This window comes from Oncorhynchus mykiss, chromosome 22 (genome assembly GCF_057628025.1).
Source record: "Oncorhynchus mykiss isolate SJ-2025 chromosome 22, ASM5762802v1, whole genome shotgun sequence".
NCBI lineage: Eukaryota > Metazoa > Chordata > Actinopteri > Salmoniformes > Salmonidae > Oncorhynchus > Oncorhynchus mykiss.
This window is the reverse complement of record NC_143043.1, coordinates 30,815,605-30,839,770: the sequence shown is the minus strand read 5'-3', so window position 1 is coordinate 30,839,770 and position 24,166 is coordinate 30,815,605. Positions and strand designations below refer to the sequence as shown.

General features: G+C 40.2%; 1 protein-coding gene across 1 annotated transcript; it reads right to left on the bottom strand.

The window, feature by feature from the left end:
• Window positions 1–630: 630 nt before the first annotated feature.
• Window positions 631–23,960, bottom strand: LOC110502118 (uncharacterized). The gene is made up of 5 exons (XM_021579989.3): window positions 23,730–23,960; window positions 19,593–19,913; window positions 17,880–17,985; window positions 17,617–17,662; window positions 631–2,022 (listed from the first exon to the last, which is right to left on the bottom strand). Exons 1-5 carry the CDS (start codon window positions 23,791–23,793, stop codon window positions 1,924–1,926), a joined length of 636 nt encoding a protein of 211 aa, XP_021435664.1. The 5' UTR covers window positions 23,794–23,960; the 3' UTR covers window positions 631–1,923.
• Window positions 23,961–24,166: the final 206 nt, after the last annotated feature.

The window sequence follows — 24,166 nt, the reverse complement described above, 5'->3', positions numbered from 1 at the left end:
TGTTAGTTAAAGAATTGTAAGTAATCATTTCACTGTAAGGTCTACACCTTTTCTATTCGGCGTATGTGACAAATAAAATTTGATGTGATTTGATTTGAGAGAGTTTTAAACCAATGCATTAACCATACCCATTGTTGACAAGGGTAGAATACATCTTGTGGTGAGAGATGAATGACTGTTTGCATTTCATCATTAACCCTACAACACAATATAACACAGGGTGGCACTGTCTGCAACACTTTCTTGCCATGCACATCTAAAAATAAGTGTGACAATGTTTTAAAGCTGCAATATGTAACTTTTGGGCAACCTGACCAAGTTCACATAAAAATGTGAGGTGTATACTGAACAAAAATATAAACGCAACATGTAAAGTGTTGGCACAAATTTGTTTACATCCCAATTAGTGGGCATTTCTCCTTTACCAAGATAATCCATCCACCTGACAGGTGTGGCATTTAAAGAAGCTGATTAAATAGCATGATCATTACACAGGTGTACCTTGTGCTGGGGACAATAAAAGGCCTCTCTAAAATGTGCAGTTTTGTCCCATAACACAATGCTACAAATGTCTCAAGTTTTGAGGGAGTGTGCAATTGGAATGCTAACTGCAGGAACATACACCAAAGCTGTTGCCAGATAATTTAATGCTAATTGTTCTACCTATGTCATTTTAGAGAATTTTGCAGTATTGGTATGTCCAACTGGACTCACAACCGCAGACCACGTGTAACCATGACAGCCCAGAACCTCAACATCCGGCACCTTCACCTGCTGGAACATCTGAGGGCAGCCAACTGGACAGCTGATGAAACTGGGTTTGCACAATCGAAGAATTTCTGCACAAACTGTCAGAAACCGTCTCAAGGAAGCTCATCTGCATGTTCGTTGTCCTCAACGGGGTCTTAACCTGACTGCAGTTCAGTGTCATTACCAATTTCATTGCAATGATTCTCTACACAATTACTGCTTGTTTTGTCACATAAACTGAAATTAGGCAAACTATTAGAATTTTAGAAACCAGGAAATGGCAGTGATTTCTGCATATTGCTCCTTTAATGTATGAAAGTATATTGCCTAATAAGAAAGACAATGTTTTTAGTTTAATTGTTTTACTCTTATTGTTACTGTCACTCCCTGACCTTAGAGAGCCGTTTTATTTTTCTATTTGGTTAGGTCAGGGTGTGATATGGGGTGGGCATTCTGTTTTGTTTTCTATGTTTTGGCTGGGTATGGTTCTCAATCAGGGACAGCTGTCTATCGTTGTCTGTGATTGGGAATCATACTTAGGTAGCCCTTTTTCCCTCCTTCAGTGTGGGTAGTTAACTTTGTTTGTGGCACTAAAGCCCTGTAAGCGGCATGGTTGTGGCTTTCGTTTGTTGTTTTGTTGGCAACATTTTAAATAAAAAGGAAAATGAATGCTCACCACGCTGCACCTTGGTCCACTTTCATCGGCCGTGACACTTACTGTACATTTGAGTGTAATTCCATAGCCAGAGGAGAGAGTAGGTTTACACACATTCCTAATTAATTTACATGAAGTAAGGTCTTTATGAGGTATAGGTGAATTCACTTTATAAGGAAAATCTGAAGTAGCTTTGTCAATTTATAAATTTGTGATATGTACCCATTGATTCTTGAAGAATATAACTTATAAATGCCTCATGAACTTAGTTCAGCTGTTTTACCCTGTCAGAACCCAATATATAAGCATGTTTTACTCCAATGTTTACAAACAAACTAAATGTAAACAAACATGGTGCCTCAAAACATGGCAAAAACTATAATTGTTATATAATCAGTTCTTGCATCCATAGCTCTGTCCAGGAATTTGAGAGTGGTTACATTTCTCCAGTCCCATCCCTCAGATTTTTACCAAAACGGGAGGGGATTGATTTGTTATTGATTCAACTTCTGATGTGTTCAGTAATGTCCGTAGACTGAGTTGAATCTTTCGAAGTACTGACTCCGCTGGCGTTGTGCTCTTCGGACAGTGTGACCTTGAGATGGGGCATTGCTCTCCTATAGGGGAGAGAAGAGAGGTGAGCAGAAGAGAGGAGTGAAGGAAAGAAGGAGAGAAGATAAGAGTTAGATGAGAGGTGAAAAGGGGGGATGAAAGGAGGGAGTTAAAAGATGTAAGACAAAAAGAGAAGTTAATGTGACAACGTGAAGAAACATGACGACATATAAAGCAACATGTGATAACAAAACTACACATGACAACATCTTAGTACATGATCTCATGTGAAATAAACCACATGACAAAATGGGAGGCAAAATTTCAACATATGATCCCATGAGTTAGACACTATTTTTACAGCTAAACTAAGGTGTTAATACTGAAGGACAGTATGCTGCTGTATAATGTTTACTTGGGACTCAACCAGGATTTGAACTAACAACTTCTTGGTTGTGAACTACCTGAAGTTCCAGCTGTGCCACCAGGTCTGTGGGCATAATGGTGATAGAGTATATATTTATTGGCAACAACACATTTCTGCGCTTTTCCTAAAGTTGCAGTAAAAATAAAGTAAATATATACAAAAACATGAAGGTGTTATTCCTTTAAATTAACAGTATGCTACTGTATTCTGATTTAAATTACTGTAAAATCTTGAACTGTGATGACAATTGGGACTTAACTTCTTGTTCAATACCAAGAAGAATATCATGGTGGAGCCGGGGGAACACTAGTTTCCATCTACCTCTGGTTACATTGACTTGAATACAAAACCTAGGAGGGTCATGGTTCTCATCCCCATCCCTCATCCCCTATACAGTAATTTTGACAACTTTCGGAAGACGTCCTCCAACCTATCAGAGCTCTTGCAGCATGAACTGACATGTTGTCCACATGTTGTCAAAGGATTAGAGAATGAATCTAGTACTAGCTAACACTGCAGTGCATAAAATGTGGTGAGTAGTTGACTCAACGGGATAGAAAGACAATAGTTGAACAGTTATGAACAAATACATTTCTTAAAAAATGAAGGAGAAGCAAGAGCAAAAGTGAGAGAGAGCGAGCTAGCTATGTTTTGATGTATTTTTTCACTTTCACTTACTTAGATAGCGAATGCAGCTTTCTAGCTTAGCCTTATCAAACACCCCAGCTCAAACAGAGAGGGATGCTATGTTAGCTAGCTGGTTATGGCTATCCAACACTGGAACTCTTCCAAGTCAATGTAAGCTTTTGGTTTAATTAATTTATTGCCACCGGGACCCGCCAGTGTAACTGCTAAACTGCTTTTTGACTGTACACTGTACTGCATGATTGAAGTGAGTTTACTAACATACTGACCACATCGTTTCCGTCGGGTGCTCGAGCACCGGGTGCGCGAGCTTTGCAAAATACCTTTACACATACATGTTATTCAGTCATTGCACCCACGCTGATCGCAAGCGTCTGCGTAGCCAGGCACTAAAATAGAACGTGGTTTTATTTGAGACGCTTGACGCACTGCAAGTCCCGCCTCTCCCATCTCCTCATTGGTGTTTAGGAGCGTATACCCATATGGATGATTGAAAGATGAACTGAGGTCCATACTCAAGTCCAGTTGGTGGTGTTAATGCACCGTAAAGTTGGTTGCCAACCGCCATATAAAATCCAAAGACTGCTGTTGTTATGTGGCTGCTATAAAAGTAACCATCTGAAGAAACTGCTGAAACATTAATACACCCCAGGCCAAAAGGTTGCAAGTTCAAATCCCGACAGCATTTATGCACACTTAGGGGTAGATTCTAGCGGACAAATAAAATTGTATGTCACGTGCGCCGAATACAATAGGTGCAGGTAGAACTTACACTGAAATACTTACAGTGCCTTGCGAAAGTATTCGGCCCCCTTGAACTTTGCGACCTTTTGCCACATTTCAGGCTTCAAACATAAAGATATAAAAATGTATTTTTTTGTGAAGAATCAACAACAAGTGGGACACAATCATGAAGTGGAACGACATTTATTGGATATTTCAAACTTTTTTAACAAATCAAAAACTGAAAAATTGGGCGTGCAAAATTATTCAGCCCCCTTAAGTTAATACTTTGTAGCGCCACCTTTTGCTGTGATTACAGCTGTAAGTCGCTTGGGGTATGTCTCTATCAGTTTTGCACATCGAGAGACTGAAATTTTTTCCCATTCCTCCTTGCAAAACAGCTCGAGCTCAGTGAGGTTGGATGGAGAGCATTTGTGAACAGCAGTTTTCAGTTCTTTCCACAGATTCTCGATTGGATTCAGGTCCGGACTTTGACTTGGCCATTCTAACACCTGGATATGTTTATTTTTTAACCATTCCATTGTAGATTTTGCTTTATGTTTTGGATCATTGTCTTGTTGGAAGACAAATCTCTGTCCCAGTCTCAGGTCTTTTGCAGACTCCATCAGGTTTTCTTCCAGAATGGTCCTGTATTTGGCTCCATCCATCTTCCCATCAATTTTAACCATCTTCCCTGTCCCTGCTGAAGAAAAGCAGGCCCAAACCATGATGCTGCCACCACCATGTTTGACAGTGGGGATGGTGTGTTCAGCTGTGTTGCTTTTACGCCAAACATAATGTTTTGCATTGTTGCCAAAAAGTTCAATTTTGGTTTCATCTGACCAGAGCACCTTCTTCCACATGTTTGGTGTGTCTCCCAGGTGGCTTGTGGCAAACTTTAAACGACACTTTTTATGGATATTTTTAAGAAATGGCTTTCTTCTTGCCACTCTTCCATAAAGGCCAGATTTGTGCAATATACAACTGATTGTTGTCCTATGGACAGAGTCTCCCACCTCAGCTGTAGATCTCTGCAGTTCATCCAGAGTGATCATGGGCCTCTTGGCTGCATCTCTGATCAGTCTTCTCCTTGTATGAGCTGAAAGTTTAGAGGGACGGCCAGGTCTTGGTAGATTTGCAGTGGTCTGATACTCCTTCCATTTCAATATTATCGCTTGCACAGTGCTCCTTGGGATGTTTAAAGCTTGGGAAATCTTTTTGTATCCAAATCCGGCTTTAAACTTCTTCACAACAGTATCTTAAATAAAAAATTGTATAATAAAAAAAATAAAAAATTGTTAAAGAGCAGCAGTAAAATAAAAGTAGCGAGGCTATATACAGGGGGTACCGTTACAGAGACAATGTGCGGGGGCACCGGTTGGTCGAGGTAATATGTACATGTAGGTAGAGGTAAAGTGACTATGCATGGATAATAAACAGAGAGTAGCAGCAGCGTAAAAGAGGGGGTGGGGGAAAGGGGCAATGGAAATAGTCTGGGTAGCCATTTGATGAACTGTTCAGGAGTCTTATGGCTTGGGGATAGAAGCTGTTCAGAAGCCTTTTGGACCTAGACTTGGTGCTCTGGTACCGCTTGCCGTTCGGTAGCAGAGAGAACAGTCTATGACTAGGGTGTCTGGAGTCTTTGATCATTTTTAGGGCCTTCCTCTGACACTGCCTGGTATAGAGGTCCTGGATTGGCAGGAGTCTTGGCCCTGGTGATATACTGGGCCGTACGCACTACCCTCTGTAGTGCCTTTCGATTGGAGGCCGAGCAGTTTCCATACCAGGCAGTGATGCAACCAGTGCAGCTGTAGAATATTTTGAGGATCTGAGGACCCATGCCAAATCTTTTCAGTCTCCTGAGGGGGAATAGGTTTTGTCATGCCCTCTTCACAACTGTCTTGGTGTGTTTGGATCATGTTAGTTTGTTGGTGATGTGGATGCCAAGGAACTTGAAGCTCTCAACCTGCTCCACTACAGCCCCGTCGATGAGAATGGGGGCGTGCTCTGTCCTCCTTTTCCTGTAGTCCACACTCATCTCCTTTGTCTTGATCACGTTGAGGGAGAGGTTGTTGCCCCGGCACCACACGGCCATGTCTCTGACCTTCTCCCTATACGCTGTCTCATCGTTGTCAGTGATCAGGCCTACCAATGTTGTGTCGCCTGCAAACTTAATGATGATGTTGGAGTGGTGCCTGGCCATGCAGTCATGGGTGAACAGGGAGTACGGGAGGGGACTGAGCACACACCCCTGAGGGGCCCCTGTGTTGAGGATCAGCTTGGCAGATGTGTTGTTACCTTCCCTTATCACCTGGGGGCTGCCTGTCAGAAGTCCAGGATCCAGTTGAAAAGGGAGGTGTTTAGTCCCAGGGTCCTTAGCGATGAGCTATGAGGGCACTATGGTGTTGAATGCTGAGCTGTAGTCAATGAATAGCATTCTCACATAAGTGTTCCTTTTGTCCAGGTGGGAAAGGGCAGTGTGGAGTGCAATAAAGATTGCATCATCTGTGGATCTTTTGGGTGGTATGCAAATTGGAGTGGGTCTAGGATTTCTGGGATAATGGTGTTGATGTGAGCCATTACCAGCCTTTCAAAGCACTTCATAGCTACAGACATGAGTGCTACGGGTCTGCAGTCATTTTGGTAGGTTACCTTAGTGTTCATGGGCACAGGGTCTTTGGTGGTCTGCTTGAAACATGTTGGTATTACAGACTCAGTCAGGGACAGGTTGAAAATGTCAGTGAAGACACTTGCCAGTTGGTCAGTGCATGCTCGGAGTACACGTCCTGGTAATCGTCTGGCCCTGCGGCATTGACCTGTTAAAGAGGCTGCAAATTTTTGCAGCTTTTTGTTAAAAATCAAGCAACATTTCAACGTCCTGCTACTCATACCAGGAATATAGTATATGCATATGATTAGTATGTGTGGATAGAAAACACTCTGAAGTTTATACAACTGGTTAAATCATGTCTGTGACTATAACAGAACGTGTTTAGCAGGAAAAATCCCAAGGAAAACTGTTCACAAAAAAAAATAAAAAAATATCCCTCCGCCAGTCTCTGTATTGTCTATGGCAAGGGAAAATAGATAGGGCCCTGTTTACCTACAGCTTCCACACGATGTCGCCAGTACTGTCAATTGATTTTAAATTAATTCTTGGTAAAATGAGGAATAGGCACTTCCTGTCGTCGAGCACACCAGAGGAAGTTATGAAAGAGAGAATGTGGACCATGATTTCAAAACGTGCTGCTATTGAATACAGATCACCCCGTGATCAATTTGATCGATTATTAACGTTTACTAATACCTAAAGTTGGATTACAAAAGTAGTTTGAAGTGTTTTGTCAAAGTTTATAGGTAACCTTTTTAATTTAAAAAAATGACGGTGTGTTTTGGAACGGTGCTTTTTCATGGATCAGACGGGCTTCATAAATGGACATTTTGGGTATACATGGACGGATTTAATCGAAAAAACGACCCAATTGTGATGTTTATGGGACATATAGGAGTGCCAACAAAGAAGCTCGTCAAAGGTAATGAATGTTTTATATTTTATTTATGCGTTTTGTGTAGCGCCGGCTACGCTAATTATTTTGTTTACGTCCCCTTTGGGTATTTCGGGGGTTGCATGCTATCAGATAATAGCTTCTCATGCTTTCGACGAAAAGCTTTTTAAAAATCTGACATGTTGGCTAGATTCACAACGAGTGTAGCTTTAGTTGAGTACCCTGCATGTGTGTTTTAATGAAAGTTTGAGTTGTATTGAGTACTATTAGTTGTCACTCTGAAATTTCCGCTGATGTCCGCTGATGTTGATCCCTGTACAGGGACAGCAGCCGTAAGAAGTTTAATGTTGACCTGTTTTAACTGATTGACCTCAGAGTGAAGGAGGCAAATCTGAAGGGTGAAACTTTCAGTCATGTGAGTCACAAGACCAGTTCCGAGAGGTTGTCCGTCCAGCGCATTAGTCCTAAAGGGAGGATTAACGGGGATTAGCTTGACTCATAAGTGTTGTGCCAATTGTTCGTCAATGAAATTTCCTGCAGCTCCCAAGTCCCTCCACAAACTGAGTGACCCCAATAGCAGAAAGAATAGCCGGGATCCCAAACTGCCTTTTGGTAATGTTCAAAAACGTAGAGTTGCTCACCCGGGCGGAAGTGGAGGGGTTGTGGTCACCGCTTCGTGGGGGGGCGAATCAGACAGCTATTGAGTAGGTGGTTACTCTCTCCACAATAGATGCACAGGTTCACATAACCTCCAGTGTCTCTCAGCAGGCGTTAGAGGGGTGTGCCCGAGTTGCATGGGTTCGGGGATATTGGACCTTGGTGGACGAGAGAAGGGTTTGGAAAACTCGAAGGCCATGGACGACTGTATAGGTCTGCGGTCCACTAGCAGGTTGTCAATGGATATGGACATCTGGATGTATTGGTTTAGGTCTGTTAACTTAATGCAGATCAGTGGGTCACTAGCGAAATTGCAGAGCGCCAAATTCAACTTAAATTACTATAAATATTAAACTTTCATGAAATCACAAGTGCAATACATCAAAATAAAGCTTAACTGGTTGTTAATGGCATATTTCAAAAAGGCTTTACGGCGAAAGCAAACCATGTGATTATCTGAGGACAGCACCCAGCACACAAATGCATAACAAATCATTTTCAACTAGGGAGTATCAAAACGAATGTCAGAAATAGCGATATAATATATGCCTTAGCTTTGAAGATCTTCTGTTGGCACTCCAAAATGTCCCAGTTACATTATAAATGGTCCTTTTGTTCGATAAATTCCTTCTTTATATCCATAAAAACTCAGTTTAGCTGGCGCGCTTCAGTCAATAATCCACTCGTTTTCCCTCCTTCAAAATGCATACAAAATTAATCCCAAACGTTACCAATAAACTTATCCAAACAAGTCAATCAACGTTTAGAATCAAATCTTAGGTACCCTAATATGCAAATAAACAATCAAATTGAAGACAGAGAATCGTTATTGTCTTTACCGGAGAAAAATATCAAATAACGCACTCTCATTCACGCGCTTGGAAACACTACAGCCAAAATGGGAGCCACCTAGAAAAACAACCATTTCTGGCTCATTTTCTCATTTACTCTTTCTAAAGACTGTTGACATCTAGTGGAAGCCCTAGGAACTGCAATCGGGCACGATTTCGCCCTATTATAAAAGTGCCAGCCATTGAAATCAGTGGTAGGATTCATTGTTTTGGGGGGGATGGTTTGTCCTCGGGGTTTCGCCTGCCATTTCAGTTCTGTTATACTCACAGACATTATTTTAACGATTCTAGAAGCCTTAGTGTTTTCTATCCAAATCTACCAATATATGCATATCCTAGCTTCTGGGCCTGAGTACCAGGCAGTTTACTTTGGGCACGCTTTTCATCTGGATGTCAAAATACCAACCCCTATCCCAAAGAAGCTAAACCTCTGCATGCCAGCTCGGTCTGTAACTCCCGAATAAGACCCCTCCGGTAGACTGTAAGGAGAGCTAGGAACTCAAGGGCATACTCAGTGGTGGAGCAACGGCCCTGTCACAGCTCACATAACAGGTCCCCAGTGTGACGACCTGAAACTGAATGGTCGAACAGCTCCTTGAAGAGGGCGTGGAAACGTGATTCAGAGGACAGATCACAACTTTGAGCGGCCCATAGGGCTGTGACCCAATCCAGAGCTTTGCCTGTGAGTAGGTGATAAAGTCCACCCTGTCTTTGTCAGCGGGGTGATGGTCTATGTACAGGTTACACTGCATGATAAATCCTTGACATATTAGGCATGGATATGGGGGAGATGAACGAGAGGAGGCTGTGGCACCTGATATGGGTGAAGCATGAATGGACTGGCAAAGGAGGTCGCAGAGCGCATCGATTCGTTCCTCTTGTCGGGCCAGACATAGCTGCAGCTCCGCTGTTGTTTTTTGGTGAGGTTTCAAGCGCAGGGCGCAGCATGTTTACTGCAAAGGACCACAGGAGGAGGAAGGTTTGATCCAGGGGCAGGCAGAAGGTCATACACAGGGGGTTCAAAAGGGTAACAGTACAGGCAGGGTAAAGGCTAGCATTGTTAGTGAGGCAAGCAAAAACTATCATACACTGGAGGACTACATCACGGGAAAACCAGCACTCTGAAATACTTGCTTCACAAAACAAACAATACCTCACAGTGATGGGGTGCAAAGAACTGAACTAAATAGTGTGTGATAATGACATACAGGTGTGTGAACAGGTGATTAGAATTCACGTGATTGGGATCTGGAGCGTGAGCCTAATGGACACGTTCTCAAACTTGCACACTTTTGATAGACTTAAAGGTGCAATCTGTAGTTGCTACATCTATTTTTGGAATTATAAATTATACATACAGTAACAGTCAAGTTTGGACGCACCAACTAATTCCATTTTATTAATTGTTTTTCAATTTTCTACATTGTAGAATAATAGTGAAGACTTCAAAACTATGAAATAACACAAGGCATCATGTATTAACCAAAAAAGTGTTAAACAAATCCTAATATATTTGATATTTTAGATTCTTCAAAGTAGCCACCCTTTGCCTTGATGACAGCTTTGCACACTCTTGGCATTCTCTCAACCAGTTTCCCAGTGAATGCTTTTCAAACAGTCATGAAGGAGAGATCATCTGTTCACCTACTCTGCGTCTCACAGACACATCGGTTGGAACCAAAATTGTCAAATTTGGACTCATCAGACCAAAGGACAGATTTCCACCGGTCTAATGTCCATTGCTTGTGTTTCTTGACCCAAGCAGGTCTATTATTCTTATTGGTGTCCTTAAGTAGTGGTTTCTTTGCAGCAATTCGACCATGAAGGCCTGATTCACACAGTCTCCTCTGAACAGTTGATGTTGAGATGTGTCTGTTAGCATTTATATCAGGTGCAATTTCTGAGGCTGGTAACTCTAATGAACTTATCCTCTACAGCAGAGTTAACTTTGTGTTTTCCTTTCCTGTGGCGGTCCTCGTGAGAGCCAGTTTCATCATAGAGCTTGATGGTTTTTGTGACTGCACTTGAAGAAACGTTCAAAGTTCTTGAAATGTTCCCAATTGACTGACCTTCATGTCTTCAAGTAATGATGGACTGTCGTTTATCTTTTCTTATTTGAGCTGTTCTTGCCATAATATGGTGTCAGGTGTGCTCCCTCTCTGGCCTCTAGGTCACCAGGCTGTTCGTTATGGCGCACACCTGTCACCATCGTTATGCGCATTATGACACTCACCTGGACTCCATCACCTCCTTGATTGCCTACCCTATATATGTCACTCCTTTGTTTCCTTCCCCAGGTGTCATTGTTTCTGTTTCAGTTTCTTGTCTGTGCATTGTTCGTGTTTCTTGTTTTGTATTATGTTTTCATTTATTTGCTAAAACACTCACTCTCTGAACTTGCTTCCCGACTCTCAGCACACATCGTTACATATGGACTTGGTCTTTTACCAAATAGGGCTATCTTCTGTATTCCACCCCTACCTTGTCACAACACAACTGATTGGCTCAAACGCTTTAAGAAGGAAATAAATTCCACAAATGAACGTTTAACAAGGTACACCTGTTAATTGAATTGAAATGCCTTCCACCTCATGAAGCTGGTTGAGAGAATGCCAGGAGTGTGCAAAGCTGGCAAAGGGTGGCTACTTTGAAGAATCTCAAATACAAAATAAATGATTTGTTTAACCCTTTTTGGTTACTACATGATTGCATATGTGTTATTACATAGTTTTGATGTCTTCACTGTTATTCTACAATTTAGAAAATAGTACAAATAAAGAAAAACCCTGTAATGACTAGGTGTGTCCAAACATTTGACTGGTACTGTATAGAAAACATTTTTATTTTCAAATGTTAGATTTTTTCTTCCACCTTGTCATTCGAGTATTTTGTGCAGATTGTTGAGAAAAATACAATGACATACAAACTTCCGGCGCCGACAGAGATGGCCGCCTCGCTTCGCGTTCCTAGGAAACTATACAGTATTTTGTTTTTTTATGATTTATTTATTACATTGTTACCCCAGGATATTAGGTTTTTATTACATACAGTCGGGAGGAACTATTGGATATAAGAGCAACGTCAACTCACCAACACTACGACCAGGAATACGACTTTCCCGAATCAGATCCTCTGTTTGGTCCACCATCCAGGACAATAGATCGGATCCCAGCCGGCGACCCAAAACAACGGCGCCGCAGAAGTGGCAGACGGAGCGGTCTTCTGGTCAGGCTCCATAGACGGGCGCATCGCGCATCGCTCCCGAGCATACTACTCAACAATGTCCAGTTTCTTGACAACAAGGTAGACGAAATCGGAGCAAGGGTTGCCTTCCAGAGAAACATCAGAGATTGTAACGTTCTTTGTTTCATGGAAACATGGCTCACTCAGGGATACGTCATCAGAGTCGGTACAGCCACCCGGCTTCTTCACGCATCACGCAGACAGAAACAATCATCTCTCTGGTAAGAAGAAGGGCGGGGATGTATACCTTATACCTTATGATTAATGAGACGTGGTGTGATCATAACAACATACAGGAACTCAAGTCCTTTTGTTCACTTGACCGCATTATCTACCAAGATAATTATTTTAGATCATAATCACAGTCATGCATAATTTGACACTATGTAAACTGGAAACCACATATCCTGAGGATGCATTTATTGTAGCTGGGGATTTTAACGAGGCTAATATGAAAACAAGGCTCCATAAATTTGATCAGCATATCGAATGCGCGACCCGGACTGGCAAAACCCTGGACCATTGTTTTTCTAACTTCTGTGATGCATATACTGTAAAGCCCCCCCCCCCCCTTTCGGAAAATCTGACCACGACTCCATTTTTTTGCTCCCAGCCTATAGACATAAACTAAAACAGGAAGCGCCTGTGCTCAGGTCTGTTCAACGCTGGCCCGACCAATCGGAATCCACGCTTCAAGATCGCTTCGATCACATGGACTGGGATATGGTCCGTATAGCGTCGGACAATATTATTGATTAATACACTGATTCGGTGAGCAAGTTTATTAGCAAGTGCATTGGTGATGTTGTACCCACAGCGTCTATTTAAACATTCCCCAACCAGAAACCGTGGATTTATAGCCGCATTCGAGCAAAAGTGAAAGCGTGAACCACTGCTTTTAATCAGGGCAAGGTGACTGTAAACATGACTGAATACAAACAGTGTAGCTATTCCCTCCGCAAGGCAATCAATCAAGCTAAGCGTAAAGTATAGAGACAAAGTAGAGTCGCAATTCAACGGCTCAGACACGAGAGGTATGTGGCAGGGTCTACAGTCAATAACGGCTACAAAAGGAAAACCAGCCCAGTCGCGGACCATGATGTCTTGCTCCCAGACAAGCTAAACAACTTCTTTGCTCGCTTTGAGGACAACACAGTGCCACTGACACGGCCCGCTATCAAAACCTGTGGCCTCTCCTTCACTGCAGTCAATGTGAGTAAAACGTTTAAGCGCTTTAACCCTCGCAAGGCTGCCGGCCCAGACGGCATCCCCGGCCGCGTCCTCAGAGCATGCGCAGACCAGCTGGCTGGTATGTTTACGGACATATTCAATCAATCCTTATCCCAGTCTGCTGTTCCCACATGCTTCAAGAGGGCCATCATTGTTCCTGTTCCTAGGAAAGCGAAGGTAACTGAGCTAAATGACTATCGCCCTGTAGCACTCACTTCAGTCATCATGAAGTGCTTTGAGAGACTAGTCAAGGACCATATCACCTCCACCCTACCTGACACCCTAGACCCACTCCAATTTGCTTACCGCCCCAATAGGTCCACAGATGACGCAATCACAATCGCAATCACACTGCACACTGCACACTGCCCTAACCCATCTGGCAAGAGGAATACCTATGTAAGAATGCTGTTCATCGACTACAGCTCAGCATTTAACACAATAGTATCCCGCCCTGTGCAACTGGATCCCGGACTTCCTGACGGGCCGCCCCCAGGTGGTGAGGGTAGGTACAACATCTCCACCCCACTGATCCTCAAAACTGGGGCCCCACAAGGGTGCGTTCTCAGCCCTCTCCTGTACTCCCTGTTCACCCATGACTGCATGGCCATGCACGCCTTCAACTCAATCATCAAGTTTGCAGACGACACTACAGTGGTAGGCTTGATTATCAACAACGGCGAGATGGCCTACAGGGAGGAGGTGAGGACCCTTGGAGTGTGGTGTCAGGAAAATAACCTCACACTCAATGTCAACAAAACAAAGGAGATTATCGTTGACTTCAGGAAACAGCAGAGGGAGCAGCCCCCTATCCACACCGATGGGACAGTAGTGGAGAAGGTGGAAGTTTTAAGTTCCTCAGCGTACACATCACGGACAAACTGAAATGGTCCACCCACACAGACAGCATAGTGAAGAAGGCGCAGCAGCGCCTCTTCAACCTCAGGAGGCTGAAGAAATGTGGCTCGTCACCAAAAACACTCACAAACTTTTACAGATGCACAATCGAGAGCATCCTGTTGGGCCGCCTGGTACGGCAACTGCTCCGCCCACAACCGTAAGGCTCTCCAGAGGGTAGTGAGGTCTGCACAATGCATCACTGGGGGCAAAATACCTGCCCTCCAAGACACCTACACCACCCGATGTCACAGGAAGGTCAAAAAGATCATCAAAGACAACAACCACCCGAGCCATTGCCTGTTCACCCCGCTATCATCCAGAAGGCGAGGTCAGTACAGGTGCATCAAAGCGGGAACCGAGATACTGAAATACAGCTTCTATCTCAAGGTCATCAGACTGTTAAACACCCATCACCAACATTGAGTGGCTGCTGCCAACATACTGACTCATCTCTAGCCACTTTAATAATAAAAATTTGATGTAATAAATGTATCACTAGCCACTTTAAACAATGCTACTTTATATAATGTTTACATACCCTACATTACTCATCTCATATGTATATACTGTACTCTATACCATCTACTGCATCTTGCCTATGCCGTTCTGCCATCGCTCATTCATATATTTTTATGTACATATTCTTATTCATTCCTTTACACTTGTGTTGATAAGGTAGTTGTTGTGAAATTGTTAGGTTATATTAATTGTTAGATATTACTGCATGGTCGGAACTAGAAGCACAAGCATTTCGCTACACTCCAATTAACATCTGCTAACCATGTGTATGTGACAAATAAAATTTGATTTGATACTTTGTAACACAACAACATGTGGAAAAAGTGAAGGGGTGTGAATACTTTCTGAGGCCGTGTATGTGGTTGTATACACATGTAAGCATGGTTTAAAATGATTATGTTTTAGTAAAATATTATATCTGTTTGGGATTCTTGCAGTGAATTTGCAGTCTACAAATAATTTATTATTATGTTCCAGCCCCCTGACCTTCTAAAGTGTGAAAGGATGGGTGTGGCTTCGTCACAATGACCACACGAGCAGCTGCTCACCGATTTGACCGCTCTAATGCAGTTACAACTGATTGAATCTATGCCTTAATGTCAAGTGTCCCTGAGTACTGCTACTTTTCAGTTTGGTTTGGTCAGATAATTACACAATTATTGACTTGATTTCGGGCAACTTTTAGCAAAGTGCAGAAATGTGTTCTTTCCAATAAATCTTTGGCCGATTTCTGTTTTGGCCACAGACCTGGTGGCGAAGCTGGAAATTCTGGTTGCTTATATCTCAAAGGTTGTGATTCAAATCCCAGGTGTGGTTGCGTCCCAAGTGTGCTAACCAATGTTGAGGTCAATTCCATTTGTTTCATTCAACTCAGAAAGTAAACCGAATTCCAACTCCTAACTTTCAGGTATTGAAATTATTTGCAATTAGAATGATAATTTCTGTGTACTTCCTGAATATAATTCATTTTTCTATATTTACTGACAAAATGCAGTTCAGGTGTATAAATACATAAAAGGTTATTTCCACTATTTTCACTTCAACTCAGTAGCTGGTAACCTACTATAACATAATAAGCGCATCTAAAGTATCATATAAGTTTAAATGCAAATGCAAGTGAGGCATGCCAAGTTAATTTGCAGGCCAAAAAGTAGCCTACTCAAGTGCATTGCAATTGACAGTAAATATATAGCAAAACTAATACAGTATTCTATTACCGTAAATGTACTGTAAAATGACAGAAAATCACTAAATTAACATCAATGACTAACTTTGTAGTTTCATGTTAAATATTAAATATTACATATAAAATCATATGATTTCACAAGTGAGAAATCAAATTATTTCAAGTGAAATTTCACGTTTCATGTGTTTTTGTAACCCTTCACATGTGAAAACGTGTTTCTGGAAAACTTCCCGTGACATTTCACATGTGAAATCATGTGAAAACATTTGTTTTATGAACACTTAACGCAACATTTCACGTGAAAACGTGTTTTTGAAACACTTCACATGTGATCATGTTTCCATGTGTAATTTCATGTGTTATCGCTGTACAGCTAAAACACTAGTGCAGTATCCTATTACTGTAGAAATTTACCGTAAAATGAAAAAAAATATCTAAAAATTAACAACAATGGCCAACTGTGTAGTTCCATGTTATCGTGAAAGTTAACGTGAAATTTCACATGTGAAAATGTGTTTCTGGAACACTTCATATTTGACATTTCATGCAAAATAATGTGGAAACATGTTTTTGGAACACTTCACGTGACATTCCACATGTGAAATCATGTGGAAACATTAGTTGTTTGAACACTTCAAGTGACATTCCACATGTGAAATCATGTGGAAACATTAGTTGTTTGAACACTTCAAGTGACATTCCACATGTGAAATCATGTGGAAACATTAGTTGTTTGAACACTTCACGTGACATTTCACATGTGACGAGATGTTTTCATGTGTAATTTCATGAGTTATTGCTGTTCAGCTAAAATATGACTCCACCTTTGATTTGAACTCATAACCTCTGAATGTGAAGTACACTGATCTTTCTGCTGCACCACAAAGACTGTAGCATTCTTCTACACATTCATTACCTGTAAAACATCTCTGCACTTAGCAAAATAGTGCCATCTGCACTGCTATTTTAGGCAAGAATATAATCCGATCAAGGTCATAGGCATTGCAGCTTTTAAAGGCAATGTTTCTGCGTTCCTGGAGACTCCATTCACGGTAAATGCTGCATATCTCGGCTCAATCGGATATTACTTTTAGATTTCTATCGCAGAATCTGTAACGTTTCAGCAATAACAGATTGAATGGAGACCTTAGTTATCAGTTATTCTGACTATTCTCTCATCATTGATTTCTTTGACTTATTTCAGCAATATTAAAGTTTTCTGTATAGTTGTCTAATGTTGGTGGGCCATATTACTCTGTTTTAATGTTACTCCTGAATCACTATGAAAAATATAATAATTTTTCTTGAGTGTATTTTTTAACAAAGCTGAGATTTACTTTGATGTCCAAAGTGTAGGACTACAAGTGAAATCCATTATCGACACAGACATCCTGGCCTACCAGGAAGATTGGAATTCCGTGAACCAAGAGGTTGTGAGCTCCCATCCCAGGTAGGGACATGTTGAATAATAATGAATTTTCAACTGATTAAGAGAAGACAACATCCCCGGTTTTAGAAAAAGGCAGAGGATGTGCAAACTTGTGTTCGTCCAGCCCCCAGGATGACATTTCCCATTTTCTAAAACTCCTTACGTACTTTACTTTTTAAAAACAACATAAACATAAGTAGGATGTGTAAAGGTTTTAGTGTGTAAGGAAAACGTGAAAAACATGAGTTTTAGAAAACCTGAAATGGTGTCCTGGGGGCAGGACGAACATAGGTTGAGAAGCCATTCCGTTTAGTAAAATGATCAAGTGCTTTCAGCTACTGACCTCTCCTCGCCTTTCACAATGACTTGTCTGTTCCTTTTTTATTTTCCTGCAGAAACAAGGTAACATGTATTAGGGCTGGGATTCAATCCAATCGTGCTTTTTGGACGTTGCACCTTTAAAAGGCACTCTTTCAGCATTAGTGAAGCCCACTATCACAGTAAATGCTGCATATGTCGGCTCAATCGGAAATGACCTTTTAATAAATGCCAAATAATAGTGCTATAATAGACCAATGATCAGATGGAGCCCTTTGAGTTACTCACCTACACAGCCAGACCATACAGCAGATACCAATGCACAGAGCCACTCCTCCAATAGCAGATGGAATTGTGAAGACCAACAACATCTGTAGGCCATGTTCAGCATTATCTGTGTTAAGTCAAACAGACAAAAAAATTGGGATTATCAGACAAGTCTCAAAGATCTAAAATGAGTGTCATATTCCTTTGCTTTACAACAATATATTAAATTGGGGGAATAACATTCAATATTAATTGTTTGCAATAATTATCACAATAATGTCCACACAACAACATTTGATTGGTAACTTGAACACTGTGGCTGTTCAATATAACACTTCAAAAGTGTTTATATGAGAACCACCAGAAAGTGTTGAATTCACAGTTTTCAAAGTGTTGCTCTTTTATACACCGAAACTTTGTAACATAACATTTTACACTAACTCTTTGTTGAAGGTACACTGTTATGGTGTTCCCTACTACCTTGTATTTAACACTTTAGAAATAGATTTATACAAGGTCAGTGTTAAAGGTACACTGTTATGGTGTTACCTTCACAGCTGATACCTTCACAGCAAATTATCCAGTGTTAAATTAACACTGGTCCTGTGTCTATAAGGGTCCACACTTTTCAGTGTTAAATTAACACACTGCTTAGTGTAAAGCCTTATTTGCATATTTCCCAGAGTGCCTTTTAATGTGAAATGTAGTGTTACCACCCATGACTGTTTTTGTTAGTGACAAGACATGGTTGTTGCATTCATCCATTTTCAGTGCTGTGGCATTCAGTAAGTGAGATCCTAAGTGAATGTTATCATTACAATCTAATTGTTTAACACAATACCACAGGTACTTCATGAGATATGAGGGCCTAGTTTTAACCTAATACAAAGGCCTGCAAGTCACATTATTCTGGTTTGCGAAGTGATGTGTAATTCCTATTGGAATCCAGCCAGAGTGGGGATAGCTGTCATAGGCTGTCATTGTACATAAGAATGACATTGTAACTGACTTGCCAAGTTAAATAAAGGTTAAATAAAAAAATAGCTAACCAGTGGAATTGTATTCACCCGCAACCTGCATTCAGAATGACTGCTCAGTTTAAAAGATTAAGATATGAGACTACCTTCAGCATCTATACTAGAACAACCATTTCAGTAAAGGGAGTAATAAATCCATTTAACAGATTGGATTATCTTAGAAAAATGTATGTTATTTATATAAGCATAAGATGAATTAATCAATCAATATACATGCAAAAACATAGATAGTGAAACAAACCATTTAAAAAAATCTAACTGCAATAGAGCATGCTGGTTTAACACTGGTTATTAACACCAACACTGGGGTTCTTTTACACCAATGCGTGTTAATTTAAGACTTACAGAGTAAATTTAACACCTGAATCAAAACGACAAATATTACACCGAAAAATCTACATTAGGTAGTACTGGCCAATTTGACACCCTGATATTTTTTTACAACAGCATAAAAAGCAACACCAGCCGGCGTTCAGTCCATTCAGAGTAACAGAAAGTAACACCAAAACCATATCAACACCAAAACTGCTAACACCAGGATATGAACACTGACGATTTTCCTGGGCAGTTTTGTTCATGTCACAATTCCTGTGCAGTTTTGTTCATGTCAAAATTGTATTTTACTTTATATCTAGTGTTACAGAATACGGTTTCTTCTCCACATGTTACAGTATCAACAGAAAATCACAATCCTTACCTATGAGGTTATCTGTGATAGTCAAATTCCACTCCATTGTCTTAACACCTCTTTGATCTGTGACAGTACAGTTGTAGGTCCCGGTGTCAGTTAGCTCTACAATAGATATAATAAGCTCTGTAGGAGTAAGAGAGTCAGCACGCATCCTGCCTGAGGTGAAGTTTCTGTGAGTTATTTTCCCCTTGGAATGAGAGAGAATAAGAACAGTGTCCTTTCTCCAGATGACTTGATTAGTTGTGTTCGTCATGGATTCATTGCACACCAAATAAACATCTTCTCCCAAAGAAGCTGATTTATTTGTTTTAATGTTTGTCGCTGACTCTATGGGAGAGAAAAGAACAAAGCCAAAGTTTACAGACAGACAGGCAGGTAGGCAGATAGACAACAAGGTGATCAGATATTAAACAAGAAGGTCTGAATTCATTATTACTGAAACAGGACCCAAGTGGTAAATATAAACATCCAGTCCATTTAAAAAAGTGGAGGTCCCTTACACTACAGTGTTGTGATGCATACATTCTAGCAAAGTGCATAGCACATAGAATTAAAAATGTATTTTTGGATATTATTCATCCTAATTTTACATGGACAATACATTGAAGAGAATATAAGACACGTGCTGTAAACAACAGAACATTATGAATAATCTGGGAAACCCGGCTTGGTATTCATTCATAGCTGACTTTGAAAAGGCTTTTGATAAAGTACGACTGGCATTATAATGCATGGAATATTTCAATTTTGGAGAAGCTCTTATAAAATGGGTTAAAGTTATGTATAGTAACTCCAGGTGTAAAATAGTAAATAATGGCTACTTCTCAGAAAGTATTAATCCATCAAGAGGAGTTAAACAAGGTTGTCCACTATTGGCATATATATTTATTATGACTATCAAAATGTTAGCTGTTAAATTAGCTCTAACAATAATATCAAAGGCCTAGAAATCCAGGGCTTATAATTGAAGGTGTCATTTTTTGCTGATTATTCATGTTTTATTTTAAATCCACACTTTGGATCCTTCCACAGCCTCATAGATGATCTAGATACTTTTTCTAACCTTTCTGGATTACAACCAAATTATGATGTGTATTATATTACATATTGGATCACTAAAAACATGACTTTTACATTACCGTGTAGTTTGCCAATAAAATGGTGAAGTGGTGAAGTGGATATGGTGAAGTGGATATACTCGGAATTCATATATCAAATGAAAGAAATTATCTCACTACAATACATTTTAATAGAAAGTTGGCAATAAAAGACGAGATCTTGTTACGGTGGTAAGGAAAATACCTGTCTGTTGAAAAATCCCCATGATTAATGATTTATTAACTATTTATTAACTATTTATTCATATCTCAGTTTTCCTATTTCCTTATGGCTTGTCTACACCTAGCGACTTGGTTTTTTAATTATATGAGCAAAACATATTAAATGTGATTTTTTTTTGAAACGGCAAGCCAGATAAAATTAAATGGGTCTATTTATATAATTAATATAAATTCGGAGGGCAGAAATGTTGAAATATTAAAGCATTAGACCTCTCACTAAAGGCTTCAGTCATACAAAAGTTATACTTAAATCCGAACTGGTTCTCTAGCAGATTAATAACAATGTCTCACCCCATGTTCAAGAATGGCCTTTTTCCCTTTATTCAGATTACAACCTCTCACTTTCGGTTATTTGAAAATGAAATGATCTCTAAAATATTGTTATTTTTAAAACAAGCCATAAAAAGTTGGTTGCAATTTCAGTTTAATCCACCAGATAAAAACAAATAAAATAGGTTTTATCTTTGTAAATGATATTATAAATAGGACTGGTGGAGTTATGCTACACATGCAGCTAATAAAAATATATGGAAATGTCTGCTCTACTCAAAATTACAACTGACTAATTGCAGCATTACTGCAAAAATGTAAGAGGCAAGTGGAAGGGGGAGAAAATAAGGAACTTATCTGTGGTCCCTGCATTAAAGACCAAAATTGGCTAAAGAAAATTGTGATAAATAAAAAAAGTATACCAGTTTCATTTAAGGACCAAAAAATGTACAGCTGTGCCATATAGATTGCAAAATAGTTGAAAATATATTTTCGATGTACCGATTCCATGGCACATGGTTTATGATCTGATACACAAAACAACACTGGATTCAAAACTTTGTTTTTCAATATAATGCGATGTTATATACATACCAGTCAAAAGTTCAGACACACCTACTCATTCAAGGCTTTTTCTTTATTTTGACTGTTTTCTACATTGTAGAATAATAGTGAAGACATGAAATAACACATATGGAATCATATGTAAACAAAAAGGTGTTAAACAAATCAAAATATGTTATCACAGTTGTGTTGTGACAAGGTGGGGGTGGTATACAGATGATAACCCTATTTGGTAAAAGACCAAGTATTAGGGAAAGAACAGCTCAAATAAGCGAAGAGAAACGGCAGTCCATCAATACTTGAAGGTCAGTCAATGTGTAAAATTTCAACAACTTTGAACGCTTCTTCAAGTGCAGTCGCTAAAACCATCAAGCACTATGAGGAAACTGGCTCTCATGAGGACCGCCACAGGAAAGGAAGACCCAGATTTACCTCTGCTGCAGAGGATACGTTCATTAGAGTTACCAGCCTCAGAAATTGCAGCCCAAATAAATGGTTCACAGAGTTCAAGTAACAGACACATCTCAAAATCAACTGTTCAGAGGAGACTGAGTGAATCAGGCGTTCATGGTAGCATTGCTGAAAAAAACACTACTAAAGGACACCGATAATAAGAAGAGACTTGCTTGGACCAAGAAACACGATCAATGGACATTAGGGTGCTTTGCTGGTGACACTGTCAGTGATTTATTTAGATGTCAAGGCACACTTAACCAGCATGGCTACCACAGCAACATTTATTTTTCAACAGGACAACCTCCAGGCTATGTAAGGGCTATTTGACCAAGAACGAGTGTGATGGAATGCTGCATCAGATGACCTGGCCTCCACAATCACCCGACCTCAACCCAATTGAGATGGTTTGGGATGAGTTAGACCGCAGAATGAAGGAAAAGCAGCCAACAAGTGCTCAGTATATGTGGGAACTCCTTCAAGACTGTTGGAAAAGCATTCCAGGTGAAGCTGGTTGAGAGAATGCCAAGAGTGTGCAAGCTGTCATCAAGGCAAAGGGTGGCTACTTTCAAGAATAAAACATTTAAAATATATTTGGATTTGTTTAACACTTTTTTGGTTACTACATGATTTCATTTGTGTTATTTGATAGTTTTGGTGTCTTCGCTATTTTTCTACAATGTAAAAATAGTAAAAATAAATACAAACCTTTGAATGAGTAGGTGTGTTCAAACTTTTGACTGGTACTGTATATGGAGGATACAACCATCCCAGCTCTGCAGATTTTTCTGTGAATAGTTAGTCATTAGAAGATTTTGGTACTGTCCATATGTAGCTTGTTTTTGGTCGCAGGTTCAGGAGTGGCTGAAGAATTGCAGCATTTACCTGGAGCTAACTCTGCAAATTACACTGCTGGGTGATTTAAAAAGTTTTAGTCAATCAATAAATAATATAGTAAAACTCTTAGCAAAATTGTTTATCTTTAACTTACAATATGTAGAATCAATGAGAATAGAAAGGTTCAGAACTTTTGTGAAACATCACAGCACAATTGAAAAATATATGGAAAATATAAATAAAAACTGGATGGTGTTCAGCAATAGATGGGAGGGGCTGAGTGGAGCTGAAGGATAGGACTAAAACAAACAAAATAAAACTATTGTAAAATATACTGTGTACATAAAATTAATATAGTATGTATAAACTGGAAGTAGAAGCCTAATTGTTGTTGTCCATTAGTTTACTCCAATTAGGGGAGGGATGGTAGCGTTAAGGGAAAATAATAAAGGAATATATATTTTAAAATCTATATATATATTATATAATGCAAACATATATGGGGGATTGGAAATGATGCAGGCAATTACATTGATTGAAGCTACACTCTATCTGCAATATTAAAGCTGATCTACCCCCTAAAAAAGTAGGTAGATAGGCAGGATTGCTGGCAGGCAGACAGACATGCACGCACGCACACACACACACTCACAAACACACACATAGTACTGTAGCTTACTTGTGTAGACAAGGAACAGCGTGATGACCACAGAAACCAAATCCCAGGACAGGAGAGTCGCCATGAAGACCCTGGACGTGACTGACAGAGAGAGACGGACAGAGTGGAGTGGAACTTTAGAGTTAGTGATCAGTGCCACAGCTAGCTAACCAGGAACCATACCACTGTTCAGGCTGAGGAGGACGGAGAAACGAGGAAGTGGTCGTCTTAGAGAGAAGCACAGAGATGTTTAAAACCTCACAACCATGGAGCTCAGAGACATCACACATACCCATTCAGCAGCGATTACTGAGTGATTGACTATGTGCTCAGAGTTTGATTTCAAAGTGGAATTAACATCCAAAACATCCAAATTAATTGAATCCCCCATCACTGTCTGTTAAGAAGTGGTGTAACTGGTCGAATTCGTACCACATGATCAACTCATGAGTTGACCC